The sequence below is a fragment of the Vavraia culicis genome (genome assembly GCF_000192795.1).
Source record: "Vavraia culicis subsp. floridensis unplaced genomic scaffold supercont1.39, whole genome shotgun sequence".
Lineage (NCBI taxonomy): Eukaryota > Fungi > Microsporidia > Pleistophoridae > Vavraia > Vavraia culicis.
This window is the reverse complement of record NW_007360642.1, coordinates 26,908-46,214: the sequence shown is the minus strand read 5'-3', so window position 1 is coordinate 46,214 and position 19,307 is coordinate 26,908. Positions and strand designations below refer to the sequence as shown.

General features: G+C 37.6%; 9 protein-coding genes across 9 annotated transcripts; 4 read left to right on the top strand and 5 right to left on the bottom strand.

Moving 5' to 3' along the window:
- Nucleotides 1-1,429: 1,429 nt before the first annotated feature.
- On the bottom strand, nt 1,430-3,410 carry VCUG_02009 (small GTP-binding protein domain; the record flags this gene model as incomplete). Its single annotated transcript, XM_008076832.1, has 1 exon — nt 1,430-3,410. One exon carries the CDS (start codon nt 3,408-3,410, stop codon nt 1,836-1,838), a length of 1,575 nt encoding a protein of 524 aa, XP_008075023.1. The 3' UTR covers nt 1,430-1,835.
- Nucleotides 3,411-3,972: 562 nt separating this feature from the next.
- On the top strand, nt 3,973-4,705 carry VCUG_02008 (uncharacterized protein; the record flags this gene model as incomplete). Its single annotated transcript, XM_008076831.1, has 1 exon — nt 3,973-4,705. The coding sequence occupies one exon, from the start codon at nt 3,973-3,975 to the stop codon at nt 4,636-4,638; it is 666 nt and encodes a 221-aa protein (XP_008075022.1). The 3' UTR covers nt 4,639-4,705.
- A 391-nt stretch (nt 4,706-5,096) lies between these two features.
- Nucleotides 5,097-6,639, bottom strand: VCUG_02007 (uncharacterized protein). The gene has a single exon (XM_008076830.1). The coding sequence runs from the start codon at nt 6,286-6,288 to the stop codon at nt 5,113-5,115; it is 1,176 nt and encodes a 391-aa protein (XP_008075021.1). The 5' UTR covers nt 6,289-6,639; the 3' UTR covers nt 5,097-5,112.
- Nucleotides 6,640-7,341: 702 nt separating this feature from the next.
- On the top strand, nt 7,342-8,544 carry VCUG_02006 (uncharacterized protein; the record flags this gene model as incomplete). The annotated part of the gene is made up of 1 exon (XM_008076829.1): nt 7,342-8,544. The coding sequence occupies one exon, from the start codon at nt 7,342-7,344 to the stop codon at nt 8,542-8,544; it is 1,203 nt and encodes a 400-aa protein (XP_008075020.1).
- Nucleotides 8,545-9,411: 867 nt separating this feature from the next.
- Nucleotides 9,412-10,146, top strand: VCUG_02005 (uncharacterized protein; the record flags this gene model as incomplete). Its single annotated transcript, XM_008076828.1, has 1 exon — nt 9,412-10,146. The coding sequence occupies one exon, from the start codon at nt 9,412-9,414 to the stop codon at nt 10,144-10,146; it is 735 nt and encodes a 244-aa protein (XP_008075019.1).
- Nucleotides 10,147-11,798: 1,652 nt separating this feature from the next.
- On the top strand, nt 11,799-13,156 carry VCUG_02004 (uncharacterized protein; the record flags this gene model as incomplete). The annotated part of the gene is made up of 1 exon (XM_008076827.1): nt 11,799-13,156. The coding sequence occupies one exon, from the start codon at nt 11,799-11,801 to the stop codon at nt 13,125-13,127; it is 1,329 nt and encodes a 442-aa protein (XP_008075018.1). The 3' UTR covers nt 13,128-13,156.
- Nucleotides 13,157-13,836: 680 nt separating this feature from the next.
- On the bottom strand, nt 13,837-14,844 carry VCUG_02003 (uncharacterized protein; the record flags this gene model as incomplete). Its single annotated transcript, XM_008076826.1, has 1 exon — nt 13,837-14,844. The coding sequence occupies one exon, from the start codon at nt 14,842-14,844 to the stop codon at nt 13,990-13,992; it is 855 nt and encodes a 284-aa protein (XP_008075017.1). The 3' UTR covers nt 13,837-13,989.
- A 1,218-nt stretch (nt 14,845-16,062) lies between these two features.
- Nucleotides 16,063-17,021, bottom strand: VCUG_02002 (uncharacterized protein). Its single transcript, XM_008076825.1, has one exon. It carries the CDS (start codon nt 16,950-16,952, stop codon nt 16,089-16,091), a length of 864 nt encoding a protein of 287 aa, XP_008075016.1. The 5' UTR covers nt 16,953-17,021; the 3' UTR covers nt 16,063-16,088.
- Nucleotides 17,022-18,103: 1,082 nt separating this feature from the next.
- Nucleotides 18,104-18,697, bottom strand: VCUG_02001 (uncharacterized protein; the record flags this gene model as incomplete). The annotated part of the gene is made up of 1 exon (XM_008076824.1): nt 18,104-18,697. The coding sequence occupies one exon, from the start codon at nt 18,695-18,697 to the stop codon at nt 18,104-18,106; it is 594 nt and encodes a 197-aa protein (XP_008075015.1).
- Nucleotides 18,698-19,307: the final 610 nt, after the last annotated feature.

Genomic DNA, 19,307 nt, shown 5'->3' with positions numbered 1-19,307 from the left:
AAAGGGAATTATTATATAAATAGTTTGAATTAGGATATAATTGGATAAAAGGTTGCATATTTTGCTGGTAGGATGGGGATATGTACGGCAAAACATTTCAGACGACTACGTAATCAAAGAAGACACGAACGCTTTGTTAATATCATTTGTTGTGAATTGATGGGTGCTTTGTTTTTGAAGTTGCGAGTGAATTTACTGTTACCTAGTTAATATCATTTCAATTGTGTTATCTATCGGTACTTTACATAGAATACCATCAATGAGATTGTTTCGGTGCGAAGTGTTCGAAACACCGAATATCGATGCAATAAGTCAGTTTATAGAATAAAAGAATGTGTAGCAAGAAAAGGCATAGTTTTGCCATAAATTCATTTTTATATTATTGCTTGTTATCTATCGCAGCTCTTTTTGGTTCGATAACCACATGATATTAGATTAGTAAGCATTTTCGTGCTGTGGTATTCAAGACTTGCATGTGAAAAAGTTTAAATCCTCAAAACAAACTGTGGAGGATGGGCTTAGTGAAGGCTTTGCAGCAATATAATATATCAAAATGTGATCTTAGAAGGTGGATGGATGATAATGGCTTAAATAAAGACACTTGCGATAGCAACAATCATGATACAAATTCACGATCTGAGAAGCAGCAGATTGGTTAAAAGCTGTTTATGAAATGAAGCACAAGTTGCTGACGAGAAACTGCGAATAGAACTAATTGCCAAATTAAAATTTTGGTCTCTATTGTTCTAACAAATTCAGCAGAGTCTCAGGGAAAACTTTGTCTTCAAACATAATCTAGCACTCGTACCAAAATTGTTGAATTAAGACATAGTGTTGTTACATAAAGGCGGTAATCATCAAAAGGGCTTGTTCGTGCGTTGTAGCTCTGAGATGAAAATACACATAGCATCAAAAGATGTATTAATAGCAGAACAATTGCAACAACTGTTGCTCAAAAAGATAACATTGTTTGGTATTAAAGCGAGGAGTATTAATTTTAACAATAATATATTTATTATGTTCTAATATACTTTGCAAGTTACAAGACAAGGTTAATTAAATCTATTCAAACATGTGATCTAGAGCGTGAAATCAAAGGGTTACGTGAATGATACATACCAAGTAGTAAGTATCATCGAAAAAGATTGGTGTTGATGGAGGTCATACACCACACTGTAATATAGACAGGCAAATTAAAAATTATGTGTTTGTAATGTACAACAAGAAATGGCTGTTGATCAACGAAAGTATCTAGCGTTAGATTAGCCTACCAGCCTAAGAGATCAACTCATTAAGAATAAATAAAGGAATGTTTGCTAAATCTGATATTTCATAATACTGCGTGATACACGTACAAAACCGCAGTAAACATAACACTTAGATTCTACCGATAATCAAAAATTCGTTTAAATCATAAGTTTACTCGGTTAAACGCACGTAACATAGCCTGTAATTCTAAACATAGATGCTTTACAGATGTTATCAGCTGACACGCTATGTGCAACTCGGACAGATATCGGGAGTCAAAGGAAGTTCATGCCGTAATTGCAGGCCGGTCATTCAAACAATAAACCATAAACCGCGATCTTCTTTTTACTAAAAGTTAACCGTATCTCCCATACAACAACACGCATATTAATACACTTGTCTGACTCTTACATTGTAATCACCGCAATTATCCACTCCTCACAACATTATATAACGCATTAACCTCGAATAACAGCACTATAAGCAATTAAAATGTCTTAGCACCGCTTAGCCAGCAGGATTAAATAGATCAAAACGTGCGCAGCTAGTCATAGCAATAAATTTATTAAAAAACCATGAAACAATGCTCACCTGTATAAATGCTTGGGCTTGCGGTCGTATTCCATCGGTTTCTGCTTCTCAACGAACTGCTTCGGTCCTCTCTTTTTTGGCTCAGCTTCCTTGCACGTAGAGTACTTTTTCCTTGGGTTGTTTTTGAATCTCTCAGGCAGTGTGGCCCTAAGTTTGTTCCGCGTGTGTTCCTGCTTGACTCTGATTCTTTTGTCAATTTCCTTCTTGATATTATCATCAAAGACATCGTAGTCTCTAATGGGTAGATATCTATCCATGCTTTCAACCTTGTCCAGTATATTGACATCAACGAAATCCATCACATTTTTGCCGTTGTATATTTCTGGCATAACATCATATTTCTCATCCTCATTCACCAAATAGTTCTTGTTCTCATCAAAGTAATAGTCGAGATTGTCCTTTGCCAGGTCTCTCTCGGTGATTATTTTTTCATCACTGCTTCTCAACATGCACTCCTCTTTTGGTCTGTGTGAGGGTGGTTCGTGCACATTTATACGATTAAGTATTGGCTCCAGGTTCTTTTGCAGCTTGATCTCCAAAGACTTTTCCAAATGTGAGTCACATGCTATCCGTTTGACCTTTTCGACACTCTCAGGATCAAAAACACTGAGAAACGCGTACTGCTTGCCATCCAGAAAGTATTTAATCTCATCCTTCAAATCAAGATGCTCAATTTTCGTACTCTTTGCTGTGCTCGGTGACTTCAAATCGCACTTACTCAACACGATTAGCATTCGTCTATCAATTAGCGGTGCTATCGAATTGTACAGACTTATTTGCTGATCGACCGAGTATCCGCACTGCTCAGAAACATCCAGGAAAAACAGAACGATTGAATTCAAATGTGCCAAAGCGGTCACACTCTGCATTTCTATGGTGTTCATCTCTTCCAACGCATGATCCAACACACCCGGTGTATCCACAATCTGCCAGCTCAAGTAATTGTACTCGAAATGCCCGACAAAAAGCGATCGGGTGGTGAACGCGTAGGGTTGAACATCCACATGCGCCTTGGAAACGCAGTTCATGAAGCTACTTTTACCCGTGTTTGGCAAGCCGCAAAGAAGAACTGTACGACACTCAGGGTCTATTTGCGGCAGTCTGCTCATGTGCTGTCTGACTTCTTCCAAATATTCCAGTGTTGGCTTCAGCCTCTTTACCAAACTGGTCATTTTTCCCAGTCCTGCTCTTTTCAGTTGCTTACAGCCATAAAGACTCGTTCCATACTTTATAAGCCTCACATACTCATTCGTGATGCTCTCAACGTTCTTCTTGGTGCTGTTAAGATGTCCTAGTGCCATTTTGAAATGTGACTTGTCATAAAGGACATTTATCAGGTCATTATAGAATGGATGGATGTCCTCAACATGTGGAAATGAATTTATGATAGTCTCCAATTGCATAGCATACTCTGCTCCCGTGAACTTAACTTTTCTTGTGTAGAATGATCTTATTTTTGGCAGCGGATGTTTGTTGCGGATTACAGTTGGTGTCTTCCTTTGTGTCTTGGATAGAACCACGTCAATCAACGAAAGAGGTATTTTTTTGATCGCCTTGAAGTTGAACGCCATTTCTATGGGTAAAAGAATTCGATTAAAAAATTTGCGACGCACACAAAAAATATCAAATGGGTGATCTGCTACAGCTCCATGAGCGGTAGAACTACCATCCAAAAATAATTGAACGTGCTTAGATGTTATAAAATGCAGCACATGCTTCATGGACACTATTTGCCGGTTTACGAGAGAAAAATGGTCACACAACGATCAGGTGGCATAAAAATGCTATAAAGATAATATTTAGATATGTAAGTGTCTAATAGATCATTTACAATAAAAAAACTGTTGGCAAGGTTTGTATTTTCATGGTGTATTCCAAGAGTATTGTTTGATCAGCTCAAATGTCTGGTGTATGATACATCGATTTAGTCATACGGAAGTATTGAGGGATAATTGATTGGAATTATGACTGCTCTGCTAGAAAATGTTTACGGCTGTACACTGACCGAAAAGGATTTACGAATAAATATTCACATACTATGACCATCTAGTATCAGTTAAATAGTACCAATGGATTTCAGCGTATCATCAAAGTCACACATAATACGTAAAAAAATTTATTCGGGCCCCGACGATGGAACAGAAAAAGATTTTATTCATCCATGGCAACAGCAGGGAAATGTCCAATTTATCGTCACAAGTACAGCTATGTAGCACATTATACAGAGACATCTATGTGTTGGACTCGGTTGAAACTCTCATTTCTGCAATGAAAAAACGCAAGTGTAACATTTTTATCAATGAGTCTGGTAATAAATTGGCAGTCGGTCGGATCTATGATGACGAGATACTTGATATAGTTGAATACGAAATCTTGGAGAAGAAAGGATTCGTATCTGGTGGTACAGCACTTGGCTCAAAGTATCTCATGCTCTTCCTGGGTTTGTCCGATCGGGAAAGAAATTTATGGACGGACGTGCTGTACCAGAAGTCGTCCCAGATCAATTTAGAGGCCATTAAGTATGTTTTTGTGTTGACCAGACAGGAGAATGAGTTTATCATAAGTTTGTGTACGAAGGATAAGCTTGAACTGATTGGTCCATTCTACAAGTTGAAGGTGGTGCAGGAGAAATACTGTGATTCAGCACTGTTTAAGACATCGCTTGGTATCCAGAAGCCAAAAAAAATAAAAAATATAGCGGTGAACGAGCAAAAAACAAAGTTGGGCAAGATTTATGTCAATAAGCAGGATTTCAAGGATTTAAGGCTGAAGAAAGGCATTTTCAAACCAAAAGACTGACCTTGTTTATTTTCTAGGTTTGTAAAGCGGATGCCCATATCTATACTTCCGCTATTTTTCGTCAATAAATTTTTAATACTTTATAAACCATTTCCTGTCGGATAGTGTCCTGCGGTCTTCAGTTATGTTGGTGAGAAGGCGCTTCAAAACTGATTTATTTGATGGTTCTCGAGCATAAGCTTTGGAAGAGCAGTATGTTTTGGCTAACTCGCAATGCCAAGAATCCGTGAACCAAATACTTGTGACAGTTGTCAGTTCTAGCGCAGCGAAAATGTTTATTTGGAAGATGTTGTATGTGAAGAGATCAATAGATGCATTGTTAGAGAGGCAGAAGTAATCTTTGATTAATAATTATTGCTACTCAAGAATGAAATTTCATTCAATATCAATACAAGAAAATGGTAATTGCAATAGCAACAATGAACAATATGACAATCAATCTGTGACTTGGTCATCAGTTTGGCAATAAACATTTTATTTAGGTTTCGCACACAACCTAAAAAGATAAAATATCACGATAAAACTGGAAAGAAGAAGAAAATTTGAGATGCATGGATATGCGTTTCGTGCATGGATACCGACTTCAAGATCTGTTATGATCATTTTCAGGACCTCAGACATAAACACCAAGAGTATCATGTGGTGACCAATAAAAAGTTGGAGATCAGTCAATATCAAGGGAAAAAAGTAGTCAGCAACGTACAAACCCATATATTGGCCGAAGAATAGAGACAGCGATAACATTGTGTAAGACAAATTGCCCAATCGCCTGGAAGCAGACGACATTCCATTTGAGTACCCGTAAGATACAACAAATAAACACGTGACAAAAAATGTTGTCAAGATGCCCTGCAACGTTGCTTTCCTGTTGGTCATTTTTCGACCAATATATGACGAGAAAAGGAACATAACAAGTGTTGGCAATATTGCGTTCAGACCTTCCTTGTTTCTCATCAACCAGCCTGTTCTTTTTTCCGAAAAGATGATTTCATCGAGTCTCCCCACCCTCAAATAATATTCTTGCACAATCATCAGGGACAGAGCCAATTTGAAATTGTGCTTACTTCTGAAGACCATAAACAGGATATATGAGCATGATAGTACCAGAAAGAAGTTTATGTTCGCACCATATTGTGTAATATCGTGCTTAGTGCCCATAATTATGTTGACAAAACATATTACGGTGCCGGCCATCAAAGACAGTATAAACCGTTGGTAGATCGAGTTATTGGCCTTTCTGGCGCACTTGTATCCTTCGATCAACACTACAGAGCTTTTGCATAGGTCGCCGAGCGATATTCCATAGAAAATGGTCGATCGGAACCTGTCGCTCAAGACCCCAGCGTTTTCCAATATGTTTATCACAATGCAGTTCACAGTTATTGCCGTTTGCAACGTTCTCATCACGCGGCGTCTTTTGGACAAACCTGTTGTTCCCTTGAACAAATTGGATCGTTTTACAAACGGTGTGAGCACCACGATTACCAACACGTAGACCAACTTATAGTCCAATAGCACAAGATATTGCGGCAAAATCAATGATATAAGGTCAACGAATAGGTTACTGCTAGCTCCGATTCCTTTCCTAAGGATACAAGGATAAATCGTAGCTGCTATTACAAGAAAAGTTTCGATTTCTTTTTTAAACATTTTGGGGCACTGTTTAAAATTCTAGTTGATCAAAAATTTCCATGTAACAATGACAAACTGATATACAACCGGCTCTTGGTCACAAACAGTTTTACAACTTTCGTTTTTTAGTGCTTTGAATTATGTGTTTGTACAGTTAGATCGAACCTGCAGCTGCGTGTACGGCAGGGTTTGTGTTCAAAAATTGTTTCAGCTGAAGCATCGCCCAAAGATCAACAAGCTAGGCTCGCTGTAACAGATGTTAAACGGACACGCTAATCAGGGTGCAGAACCTCCGATCCGTTAGATGCTGTACTGGAACAATGACCAACAGCCTTTCAGAAGGGCCTGTGGATTGTCCCACAATCTTACCACAGGGTCATCGGTGCCAACTGCTATAGCTAGAGCAGGTCTTAATAAAACGTGTTTAGCGAATGAGTGTGCATGCTGGTGGTGTTAAATAAAAGTGCTATAAACAATTTCTAAAAACATACTCAATAGCCGTAACTTTAGTTTTCTCGCTCTTATTATAAACAATCGTGCCGAATAATACCATAAGTCCCGTTGATACTTGATATAACATGTTTCAGACACAAAAGCAGAAACAAAGGATTGCTAAAATGATAAAGTTCAAATCAGAATGATAAACAGAACACCACAATACGAATTTTTCTGCTATTAAACGGAATATACCGTAACATTGCAGATGTGTTGTCTGGAATAAAATTGTTAGCCTGGTTATTTTGAAGCGCTTCATTTCAAGCTGCAACTTTTGAACAATTTTTCACATTTTCAAGTGATACAAAATCTGCATTATAAAGATTATTTCTGCCTGATCTTGCCCGGATATTTGAAAGGTTGCAACAAAATATTGTACAACTGATATTAGACTTGAGCGTGCTCCTGTTGCCAAAACAAAAGCGAAGTTACGTGCTGTCATGAAAATTATGCTGGTTAATGCTACGGTTCATTTAAATTGCCTGCTGAACATTGCAAATATGGGAAATGTCATTATGTGCGGATTGACTTTATCAAAATGTACCATTTTTGTTTTTTAGATAAATATTTCCGTTCATGTTAATAGATCGGGTACGCTCAATATGTCTTGGAGAGGGTTGTCACTACAATCAAACATATTTGATTATTTTTCAGGTAAGTTTTACGCTTCTCAACTTTAAAAAATTATTTAATGAGAGAATCTCACACCTGAACATGGTACTATTGGAAGCGCAGATTTCATATCATATGATAATTCAAAACTTTTGCACCAAACTCAAGAATCTATCGGACAAACGAGGCAATTACATTGGTGGCATGGTGCAAACATGCGAAAATCTGGGAAATCCAGCTATATTTCTGATGCAGATTGATTATTTCGAAAGCTTTCTTCTCAAGAATACGCAGGAGAAAACCATTATGGTGTATCTCGTCGACGAAATTGAAGAATTGCTCTGGTTTATATTCAGGTTTTATGGTAGTTGTAAAAAGACATTCACAAATCTAGTCGCATACTACACCTCGAAGTGTAGAAATTGCAACAAGCAAAACATTTATGAGTACATAAACCTTCTGTACAAATGCCTGAACTTGAAAGTAACAATATTTTCATATCCTACGAACCAAATCGAAACAAATGAGTATATTTACAAATTTTACCATGATCGAAACGTTGTTATCGAGCAGTGTCTTCTGAGGTACAAGTTTGAATTTCTTAATCACATGAGATGCGTGGTTAAAACCACAGAAATGCTAAATATTATGAAAGATATTCAGAAAGACGTGCTTGACATGTTTGGAGAGGAGAATAGCTTACAAAGCCGTTTGTTTATTGAGTATGTGTTCGAGAACGTTTACTACGTAGTCAGAAACAACTACTTTTTGGAAACACTAGTAGCATTTATTTACCAAATCAAAAATAATGTGGAATTGGAAGACATTCAACACCAAATATACACACTTTATGAGACAGACCGTGTGTGCCACCATATTCAGGGTTTCTACCAGCATGTTTTTGTTAAGATTTATGAAAAGTTTCATCGCTTTTCAGTTCAAAGAAAAGAATGTATCCAGAGGGCAAACACAAGATTGGAGAAATGTAGATCACTAGATCTTGATAGTATTGATGATCATATGCCCTTTAAATTGCTGAGCTCGCCGAAACGAAAGAGAACTGATAACTTTTCACGTGTTATTGCCTTTTCGCCTCTTGAAAAACGGTTGAGCACGGTGGCGAAGGGCACTTTGCACAAAAGTACCAGAAAGTTGGATTTTAATTGATGTATTTGGAATTAAATTAAAATCTATCAGTTGTAACCGGCCGTTGGCAGCAATTCTGTTTTGTTTGGTACAAGTCCAAATATGCATGCTCATTCTATCAGAGTGTTAAAGTTAACTGTGAGTCAACTAATTGAGCACAGCTCATTTTTAATCATAGCTACGCTGCATCATGATTGTTAAGTGCTATGTATCGAAATTGTTAGTATGTACTGATCGTACCGTGGTGCCAGTGCATATGTCAGGCACAGAAACAACATTGAGAGATGTATCGGCAAATTGTTCCCTTATCAGTGCTATCTGTTGGTTAAGGACCCGAATAGGAAAAAAGAATACTATATTATCGTTTAAGAGTTTAAACTCGCAATCCTACATTTCTGAGAGCCGTAGAAAGATGCAGCACCAATTAATACCTAGTTAAAACACGTCTCTTGACTACTTCTAAAAAGCATTTTCATAAGCAGTTGCAACAATGGCCAAATTCGAAGGCTCTTGGCTGTTACTTAGAAATCAGCTACTTAAAAACAGTAGTTTACGAATCTGCATATCAAATGTACGAACACTCTAGCGCTTAACACCTGGTTAAACGGCATATCGCTCTTTGTGCTGCAAAATTGTAGTAATTTACCCGGTTTGCAAAATTATTTTTGCGAAAGTGATCTTCAAAATATGATTTAAGCTAGCTCCGTCACAGGAAGAAGAGTATTCAGTATTTTTTTCGTTTGGACAGGTATAAAACTCATAAACAAAAGGATGTGTGCTGTATTATGTTGGTAAACAGTTGTAAGTTTCTTTGTTCTTGATTGCGGTGCCAATAGCAAAAATTTTCCTTTTACAAAAGTATAAAAAAAAGGAAAGACTCTGTAAACCATGTCAAAAGAGCAAAATCGTTATGGAAAACTACAACTGAAAATTTGGCTAGCAAAAACGGTATTAATACTATCTACGCTATTATTTATACTATGCTTAGTATATTTTGTTCTCTATGTCGCTGTAATGTTCCACAATCGGTCATATGTGAATCACTTGAACGAAAAGAACACAGAAATGCGCTACAGCCAGAAACTGAGCGGGTTCTCGAATTCGTATTTTATAGTTGATTTTGAACATTGCGGTACGAATGGTTGTCCAGTACTTAGACAGGTGATGATCAATTCATCATCAGCATTCATTGTGAATGATATACTGAAAGGAGATGAAAATGCCAATAACAAGAACATGGCAACTAATTACGTTTCATTGGAGGAATTCTGTCTGAATCCATCGAGTGAGTTAATGCCGCTACCGAGCTGGAATGAGAAAAGATGCCAGTTCTTGAACAAAAAACCATCTTTTTTGGTGAAGTGCGCCTCTATTTTCCGCATTCGTGCTGTGAATGTGGTATTTGATAAGTTTTACAATCAGATATTTAATTTGCATGCACACGAGTCGTACGTAAACAGATTTTTTGTGCTACGCGTGACTGAAAGTTATATCAACGTTGTACGAGCACTGAAAGACGATGATAACGGTACACTAATCACGGCCAACAAAGTTATCTCATCGGGTCATAACTGTGTAAATCTTTTTATCATTCTGATCAGTGAGTTGGCCAGTGTTAGTTAAAATTGCGTTAAGTACATCTCTAAATTTATCTTTTGTTCCCAATAACAAACATGGATTTGTTGTGTAGTACTGGCTGCACCGCGCTGTGCCTAAGACCAAATGAAGATTTTGTTATTGCGATTTAAAAAATTTACTGGCAAAAATTGGCTGCAATAACCAAGATGATGCCTCGTACATCCGCTTGACACACATGGCTAGTTTTGATAGAAATATTGGCACCTTCGTGCAAAGTCGTTGAGTAGCTGGCAGACCTATTTATGCGATTGTGCACTCTTCCCTTTCTTTATTTAACACCACCAGCATGCACACTCATTCGGTTAAACATGTTTTATTAAGACCTGCTCTAGCTATAGCAGTTGGCACCGATGACCCTGTGGTAAGATTGTGGGACAATCCACAGGCCCTTCTGAAAGGCTGTTGGTCATTGTTCCAGTACAGCATCTAACGGATCGGAGGTTCTGCACCCTGATTAGCGTGTCCGTTTAACATCTGTTACAGCGAGCCTAGCTTGTTGATCTTTGGGCGATGCTTCAGCTGAAACAACACGATGGGCCGTACAGTTTAATCAAATTTTCCATACAAACACATTCACTCCATGTGCACAATACCTACATGAGTTAACGAACAGACATGTGAATTTGCCATTACCGCTTATCTTTACGCCTCACAACTTAGGTTCATTTCTCTATCAAGCATGCATAGATCAAACATTCTTTATACAGCAGAGATAGCACGTATTAGTCTGTCTACTCAACGATCAAGGCCTCATCAACCGTTTAACCTTCTCAAACTGCCTATAACTGTTGTTTACCAAACACTTTACATCAGCAATACGTACTGCACACCATTTACTCGTCTCATGGTGTGCTGTAACACTCATACTGTTATTGACACTGGTGAGATTTACGTCTTCAAACTCGTTAGTTCCAAGAAGTGCTCCTTACCATAATTGCAAGGCCCTGAACGGGATGGTGTTGCTTTGTCTCAGACATTAAAATCATAGACAAAGGCTGTGATGGCAGTCTCCAGCAAATGGGAAAAGCGTGTTTGTTCAGATGTTGCTGCTGTGTGAAGAGACAAATAAGTTAATTTTAGTACAAAAAAGCGGTAAAATGCATCAGCAACCGAGTGCATTCTGAAAGTGCTGTTTCATTACGGCATATTCCCGTCTATCAATACTTTTGATAAGTTCCATCCCTAAACATCTTCTTATACTTTATCACAACAACACCATTCAAACTAACCTTTAATTGAAATGTTTGACGTGGATTGATTGCAGTTCTGCGCTAAAAACTTTGCACTAGCTGAAAAGTCGATGCAACGCATGGTGCCAATTGAATGACAGCAAATGTTCCAAACTGATCCTAAAAATGTGTTTTATACAAAACATGCGTTGACAAGAAATATTAAAAATGACGAACAGATCGCACAATAATTATCGCGCTTGGTAGGCGTGAGCGATTGTTGGTGTCAATACACCAGAATGTGGGATTAATGTGAGATAATGGCTGTTTAGCTACCAAAATGTTGCATTTGTCATATTTATTACACGATTTCACACGTGTTTCACTTGTATTGGATAAAAGGACGAGTCTCCTGGCGAGCGGTCAAAGAGAAGAGCACATATGAAAAATTTTTATGTGCCCCTTGAAATGGAAGACGTAATCAGCCTGGACAACCTGTTCCTCCTCAACACTAATAACGATGATGAAAACATAAACCTGAGGCTGGCAGACAAGGGAATGGCGATGAAGAACCTCGACAGCGGCGCAATCACCACAATAAAGAAAGATGACATTCATAGAATAGAATTGTACCGTGGCACGCGTCTGTACAGCATGAGAATCACCACAAAGACGAAAATATTCAACATCAACAACATTCTGGAAGAGAAGATCGAGGAGATCAAGAAGGTGTGCGGCCATTGGTATTCAATAAATGTGTACGTGAAACCACTGGAGATAGTGGACACAACGAAAGGAAAAGTTACGTTTTCGGATGATTATTTGGAGTACAGAACCGACAAATTAATATTTGATGTTTCGTTGAAGGACATTGTAAGCGTTTGCAGCGTTAAGAATGAGGCGGTTTTAGGTTTTGATTGTGATAAAGAATTTGACGGGGTGATTGAGATGAGACTGGGTGTTCCAGATGAAAATTTTGTGAAGAATTTGAGAGAACGCAGTGAAATTGGACAGGTAAAGAGCATTATAGCGTTTGAGACCCTCAACAACGTGTCACCAAGAGGTAAAAGCGACTACATCTTTAGCGAGAATTACATAAGAGTGCTCGGAAGAACGTACGAACATAAAGTGTTGTACAGTTCTATCAAAAGAATTGTGGTGTTGGAACAGGAGAAGGTCGTTAATATCATCATCAACGTTGATCCGTCGATCAAACAAGGACAGACACGATACAATTTCATAAATCTGCTCTTTGAGAAGGGAATTGTGGAGGACTTTGAGGTAGAGCTTGACGATGATCTGCGATCAAAATATCCCACATTGAAAGAGAAGTACACCGGTGAGCTTCACGAAACTTTTATAGAAATAATTGAGTTGTTTACAAGGCAAAAGGTGCAGGTGAGTGAAGGCTTTAAGACCAAAGCCAACCAGATATTTCTCAGCTGCGCACTGCGTGCGCTGGAGGGTCTTCTGTTTCCGATAGCTGATGCAGTTATTTTCTTGCCGAAGGTGATTTACATGCCACACCGTGAGATACGGTTGGTTGAGTTTTATCGTGTTGACGTGAGCGTGATGACAAGCAAGTCGTTCGATATGAAAATAATAACATATGACACGGCTTACCTGTTTTCCAGCATTGATAAGGACGAGTTTGGTGCTCTTGAAAAGTATTTTAGCGACTGCAACGTTGAGATACGTGTGGAGATTGTTGAGAATGAGATACCACCTGAGGAAGAGGACGATACAACAGAAATTGAGGAAGAGCCAAGTGTAGAAGCAGATGAGTCTGATGTTTAAATTAAATACGATATGTTGAGTTTTAATGTTCCCTAATATTCGCCAAGGCTGGTAACTACCCAAGATATCTACCAATAATGCTCTATTAATGTCGTTTTTAATGACCGGATCGCTGATCGTGCACCAGCAGTCTTCCTGGGAATGGTGCAGGGTTTCTTATGTATTGCGTGGTTTGATCGCGTTTATCCTGCTGTGACAGCTTCTGTACCTTGAGATTATTAATCATGTTTTTCGTTAACAGAAAGTTGCGGTAATATGTTGTAGAAATTGTGCACATGGCTTGATCTCAAAATTATTTAGCTAAAATTTCGTTTACTGTCTGCTTACCGGCTGTGAGAGAGCAGTATCCGTTTTTTGGTTTTCCTCACTTCCTCCATCAGTTCACACTGCAGTAGTATTTTTGTAATGGAATTATTGCGTAATTGTAGGCCTTAATACCCATAACACAATCTTAAATCACTTAAACTAACCAATCCGTTGCTATGACCTTATAATTGCGTAGTTTTACGTTTTACTCACAACATAATATTCAAGAAATGAGATGCTCTGAGATGATATGCAGTGATTGTGTTGATGTCTGTATTTTAAGTGCTGAAAATGTCTGTTTGCTGCGAATAACATGATCAAGATCAAATTTATAAACTATAGCACGGTCTTTGAGAATTATTGACTGTCATAAGCATTATTTGCCCGTATCAATAACATTATCCGGCTACCTATCAGCTAAACATTTTGACACATCAATATGCACTATTTTTTCCTATATCAGACGGTTAAATGAGATAGGTAAAGAACTGAACCGTGTAAATAACGAAAACATTATTGGACCCACATTTTAATCGCCATTATTACCTGTGTGTATCTATGCCACCTCGCTGTACACGTTGTCATTCAAAATTGAGAAAAATTCTTCTTTTTTGCCCACATCGGCATGGCCCACTCCCTCAATGACAAAAATTTGTGCATTCTTTGATTCTATAAGGTTTCTCATTTTAACGATATCTATTTTTGGTAGATATCTGTCATTCTCTGATAAAATCAAAAAGATTTTACCAGTGACTTTTTCCAACAGCTCTGCGTTCCTGTAATCATGAGCAAGCAAGAAATACAATGGAAGAGAAAATTTGTGCTTAATGACAGATCTTAATGAGTAAAAGGGATTTTCAAGGACCAAGATATGGTCTTTATTCATCAATTTTGTGAAATACAGTGCGAAATGGCAACCAAATGACTGACCAAAAACTACCATTTTTTTTCTTGTTCTTGAACCTACGAATTCAGCAAGTGCAGCAACGTCACCCATAATATTTTTCTTGTTCCTGACAAACGTACCGTCTTCGTATCCCCTACAGTAGTAGTAGATGATATTATAGCCTGTTAATCCCTCTGTGACCTTGTCGAGCACCTTTACGCTCATTGTACGACCGTGAAAAAAGATCAGATCAACCTCGCTGTTGTTATTCTTGACGTATATTTTCAACTCGCTATCGTTTTTTGAAGAGGTCTGTATCCGTGCAAACGCCGTTTCTCTACCAATCAATTTGCAATCTTCTGGAGCTCTAAAAATAAATTGGTTCTGAAACGCAAATGTGATTACAACAGCACAGTATAAAACGAAATATAACACTATGCTTATGTGTTTTAGGGTTGTTTTGGTCAGCTTTAACATTTTTTGTTTATCATTGATGATATCAAACGCTACAAGCTTGTTTTCCATTTTCTATGGGTAGTTCTAAAGGAGTGGCGTATTGAGGATTTGTAATTTATCAAACAACCAATCAAATAAACACGTAAATATTATGAACCAATCTTTATCCCGACATTTGTCTGCAAAGTCTTAGGTGTTTCAACGGTTTTGCCATGAAATCGCGATACCTCGTCAAGTGCATGTTGGCAATGCATCCTTGGTTGATATGCCGAAAGCACTCATTTATCCATATAAAAGTAATATTATCCACCTGGTAACATAGCAAATGAGTCATTTCAAACAATACTCCACCATTAGCGATAAATTGATTCATTTAATCTCTTTTATATAGATGGTTACAGATTTGGTAAAAGTGCCTGAATTGAAAAACACGGAACATAGAATTGTTGGTGCACACCATCAGCGTTGTGAATTGAAATACACGAAAAATGATTTAAACAGTCGAGCTGTAACTTGGCAGTCGGGCCAGGAGATTGACTTTGCTGCTCACAACAACCAGGGTTGGTTCTCTTCTGGTAAACAAATACGTGAAGATGGAGGCACAGGTCGTCATGCCAAAGAGACGAGTTGGCAGAAAATGTGCTCAGAAGACAGAAAGTGTTAACTCGTAGGTGATGTTCATAAAGAATGTGGAGTCTTCACTGTTGCAAGATGATATACGACACGATTTTTATGACTGCCCGGTTGCTAGTATACAACAACATATGGGAAAGAAGCTTCACCAGGAGCCATGACCACTATACGGGTATGATAGAGTGCAGACCCAGGATTTACAGATTCAAAAATAATTCTGATCCTTGGTAGAAAAAACGGTTTAATTACACAATTTTTGTCATTAAAACCGATTAAAAGAAATTAATTGTGTTGCTTGTCTTTCATCACCAGCTGAAATAACACCTTTCACCATTTCAATATAGAATAAAATGGAAGTGTAACGTAATAAATACAGCAACAAATTCAAAATTACCGTTTATAATTATGAACTATATCCACGTTCTGAGCCCATAACTGAAGGCCATTAAGCATATTACACCACAACATAAGTGTGGCCATGTTCGGTCCCAGCAGATCAGAGAATTGTATTGTTTGGATGTTGTTGATGTGTGAGGAAGTAAAAGTATTTTTAGTAAAAGAATACCACACACTAATAATGGCTGTTAAAATTACAAATTATCAATGCAAACAATAGATAAAGCATCTTCCCATAACAAGGATAGTGCAAAATTAGTTCTTCTCATTTTTATATACTTACACTACTCGACCTCTCTGGCTATGTCATTATTTAGAATGGTGTAGAATTGATCTTTCTTACTCACATCAAAATGACCAGCACCCTCAATAACAAAGATCTGCCCATTCTTCGACTCGGTAAGCTCTCTCATCTTTTTAATATCATTTTTCGGCAAATATGCATCATTCTCCGATAAAATTAACATCATTTTACCATTAAATTTCTTCAACAACTTGTAATTGTTGCAATCATTTACAAGCAGGAGGTGTAGGGGAAGAAAGAACTGATGTTTTACAACCGATCGAAATGAAAAAAAAGGATTTGCTAGAACTAGTGTTAGTTTCTTATCCATAATTTTTGTGGACAGAAGCGCTAAATAACAACCAAATGATTGCCCATACACGACCACCTTATTTCTTCTATAACTCATAAACTCTACAAGAGTCCTAATATTCTCAAGCGTTTTTTTCGTATCTTTGATGAACGTGCCATCCTCGTATTCCTTTGCATGGTAATAAATTATGTTATAGCGCGTTAATCCCGCCATCATTTCGTTCAATGCAATTGTGTTCATCGTTCTATCATGGAAAAGAAATAGATCAGTATCACTGCCATGTTCTACGGTACCAAAATTAATATGATTTTCTGTGCCAATCGATATTGATATTGAGAATGACATTGTAAACCAGCTGTGTGTTTCTGAGGAGACAAAATTTTCTGATTTTTTGAAAATAAAACGATTTTGAAATGTGAACAAAATGGCGAATGTGCAATAAATAATGAGGCTCAATATGATGCAGCTATGTTTTAAAACATTTTTGAGTGTTTTTATCCTCTTATCTTTGTCATTTACTGTTTCATGCTCTACCGATTCGTTGTTCTCCATGTCTTTAAGTAATTCAGGGGCCTATGGATGCCCGGTTGACCAAGGAGGTCAATTACAAATATGGACAGCCCTCCTTTACCAACATGGAAGTACGGAGCGAAGAGTGTTGGTCTGTCGCCACTGGCCCTAGTAAACTTGTTCAGTGCTCTTGTTCGTAGATGCTTGAACCACGGATGCAGGACACGAATAAATATGCTTTTTGGTACGGATGGTATCGGGTGAATGAGAGCGATTCTTAGTTACAGGAACAACAACACCAAAGCGATAATTTAAACTGTTTAAAACGTTTGTAGGATGATATTTCACAATTTATGGCACACATCGAGCAGATCATATACCTTTTTAGGAGATTTACATAGATATTTGGACCTTTAATATCATCGCTGCGATGATAGCTGATATATCAGATAATTTACAAGATGTAGTTTGTTATATTCTCAGTAAAGGGAGATAAAAGTTTGTACACTACGCTACTACGTCCTCTATTTCATGTTATTTGTTCTTTTAAGCGCTATTTTTGCATGTTATCGCTTTATCATCGACCGATTGGTTGATGAGCGTTTCTTTAAAAATTTTTTTATTGCTTTTTATGAAATTCAATTTGCACTGAGTAGAACATAACGATGCTAAATTTGGTAGTTTTCTCATTCAAAATAAAAGTGCTCGGTATTAAATATTACTAGTTGGCCTTGAAAGATCTCATGATGATCTACAAATCAAGTTTTGCTACAAAATGAAATTATACCAAATATACTGAAAAACTTCACTAAACAGTAAGAAATTACCGTTTAGAAGATCTCTGCTACGTGAGAGAATGGTGTATACATAGACATGCCCCTAGTAAAAAACACGGATGTTGTTAATCTGCTTTTCTGCCGATAAAAAAATGGCAATTTGTTAAAGATCTAAGTAATCCGTCATTTCAAGGATAAAACCACCGATGCATGTTTGATGATATGCAAGGGTTGGACAATAACTCATGGTGTTCTGTTACGATTCACCATCAAGCAGTTACCAATCACTACTTGCACGTCATGAGACATGATCGCGTCCAAGTGTGGATCAATATAGCAAAATAACCGTATTCAATAACTGTGAATGGTTGTTTAATTTATTTATACTAAACATTTCTCAAATGATATCATCTAATTTCATTTCATATCGCCAACCAGAGCTGCCTGCTCAACCATCCACTCGCGTACCAAATCTATGTTGGTCAAGTTTTTGCTTGAAATAGAATAACATGCTACTTCTCTATCAACAATCGCCATTAAATCCAACGCCAAAATAATGTCCTTGCAGGACATCGAACTGGGCAAGTCGTTCTTTGATCCAAGAATCAGCAGATTTTTCCTCATCCACATGTTCCTATAGAGCAGCGAATGCAATTCGTTTTTCGATTTTGTTCGTGTTTCCTCGTCAGCCGTTGAGTTCAGGAAGAAAATGATTACATCCGATTTCTTATAGTAGTGATCCCATTTCGAAACTGAACTAGAATCGCCGGGAATGTCATATATTAGAACCTTGATGTTATCCATCTTCTTTTCCTGTATTCTCACCTCAGGTGAATTCATATCCTGTAAAAATCTGTTCTCGAAGAGAGGAGATACAAACGAGGACTTGCCAGAGTCGCTAAGCCCAATAAAGGCCACCCTTATTTTTTTCGTGAAGAAGTATTCGTAGAGTTGCTTAAAACGCTGTTTAACACCGGAGCAGAGCCCTCTGTTCCTGTGTGTTCTTGCCATCTAACTTCTCCTTTATTCACTTGGTGACATTATAAGCCAGGATAACGAATACAATCGAACAGTGATAAAAATACTAGAAACACCTATTAGAAACTAAGATTTAATGAACAAATGAAAAAGGTGTTTTGAAAAATGGTGTGTCATAGTTGATTTCATCATTGCTCAGTAGCAGGACTGATCAGTATAATCATCCACACGGGGGTAAAATTTTTTACAATTTTTAAATTTAGAACGCAAAATTTTTTTGATAAAATACGGTCTGGCAGGATACAGGAGGATGTGAGCAAACCAGGAAGTGCGTGTGATATAAAAAAGTCAAAAATATGTTTTTTTAGGTGGTATGCCTTAAATTATAGATGAACCACGTTCTATTAAAACAACTGTATGAAAAATGGCTGTGCAAATCGGAATATCACCATCTAATGGCATATTTTGAGTATTATTGGTTTCCATTAAATGATTTGCTAGCTACGAATAACCATATAACACACCTATTAAAGCTTATTACGGATCTATGGATGTGTTTTGATTATCAGGGTCAGAAGAAATGGTCTATTGGTTTCTGACTGAGTACGGATGGCTTATTCTCCAGGTTCTGTGTACGTAGAGT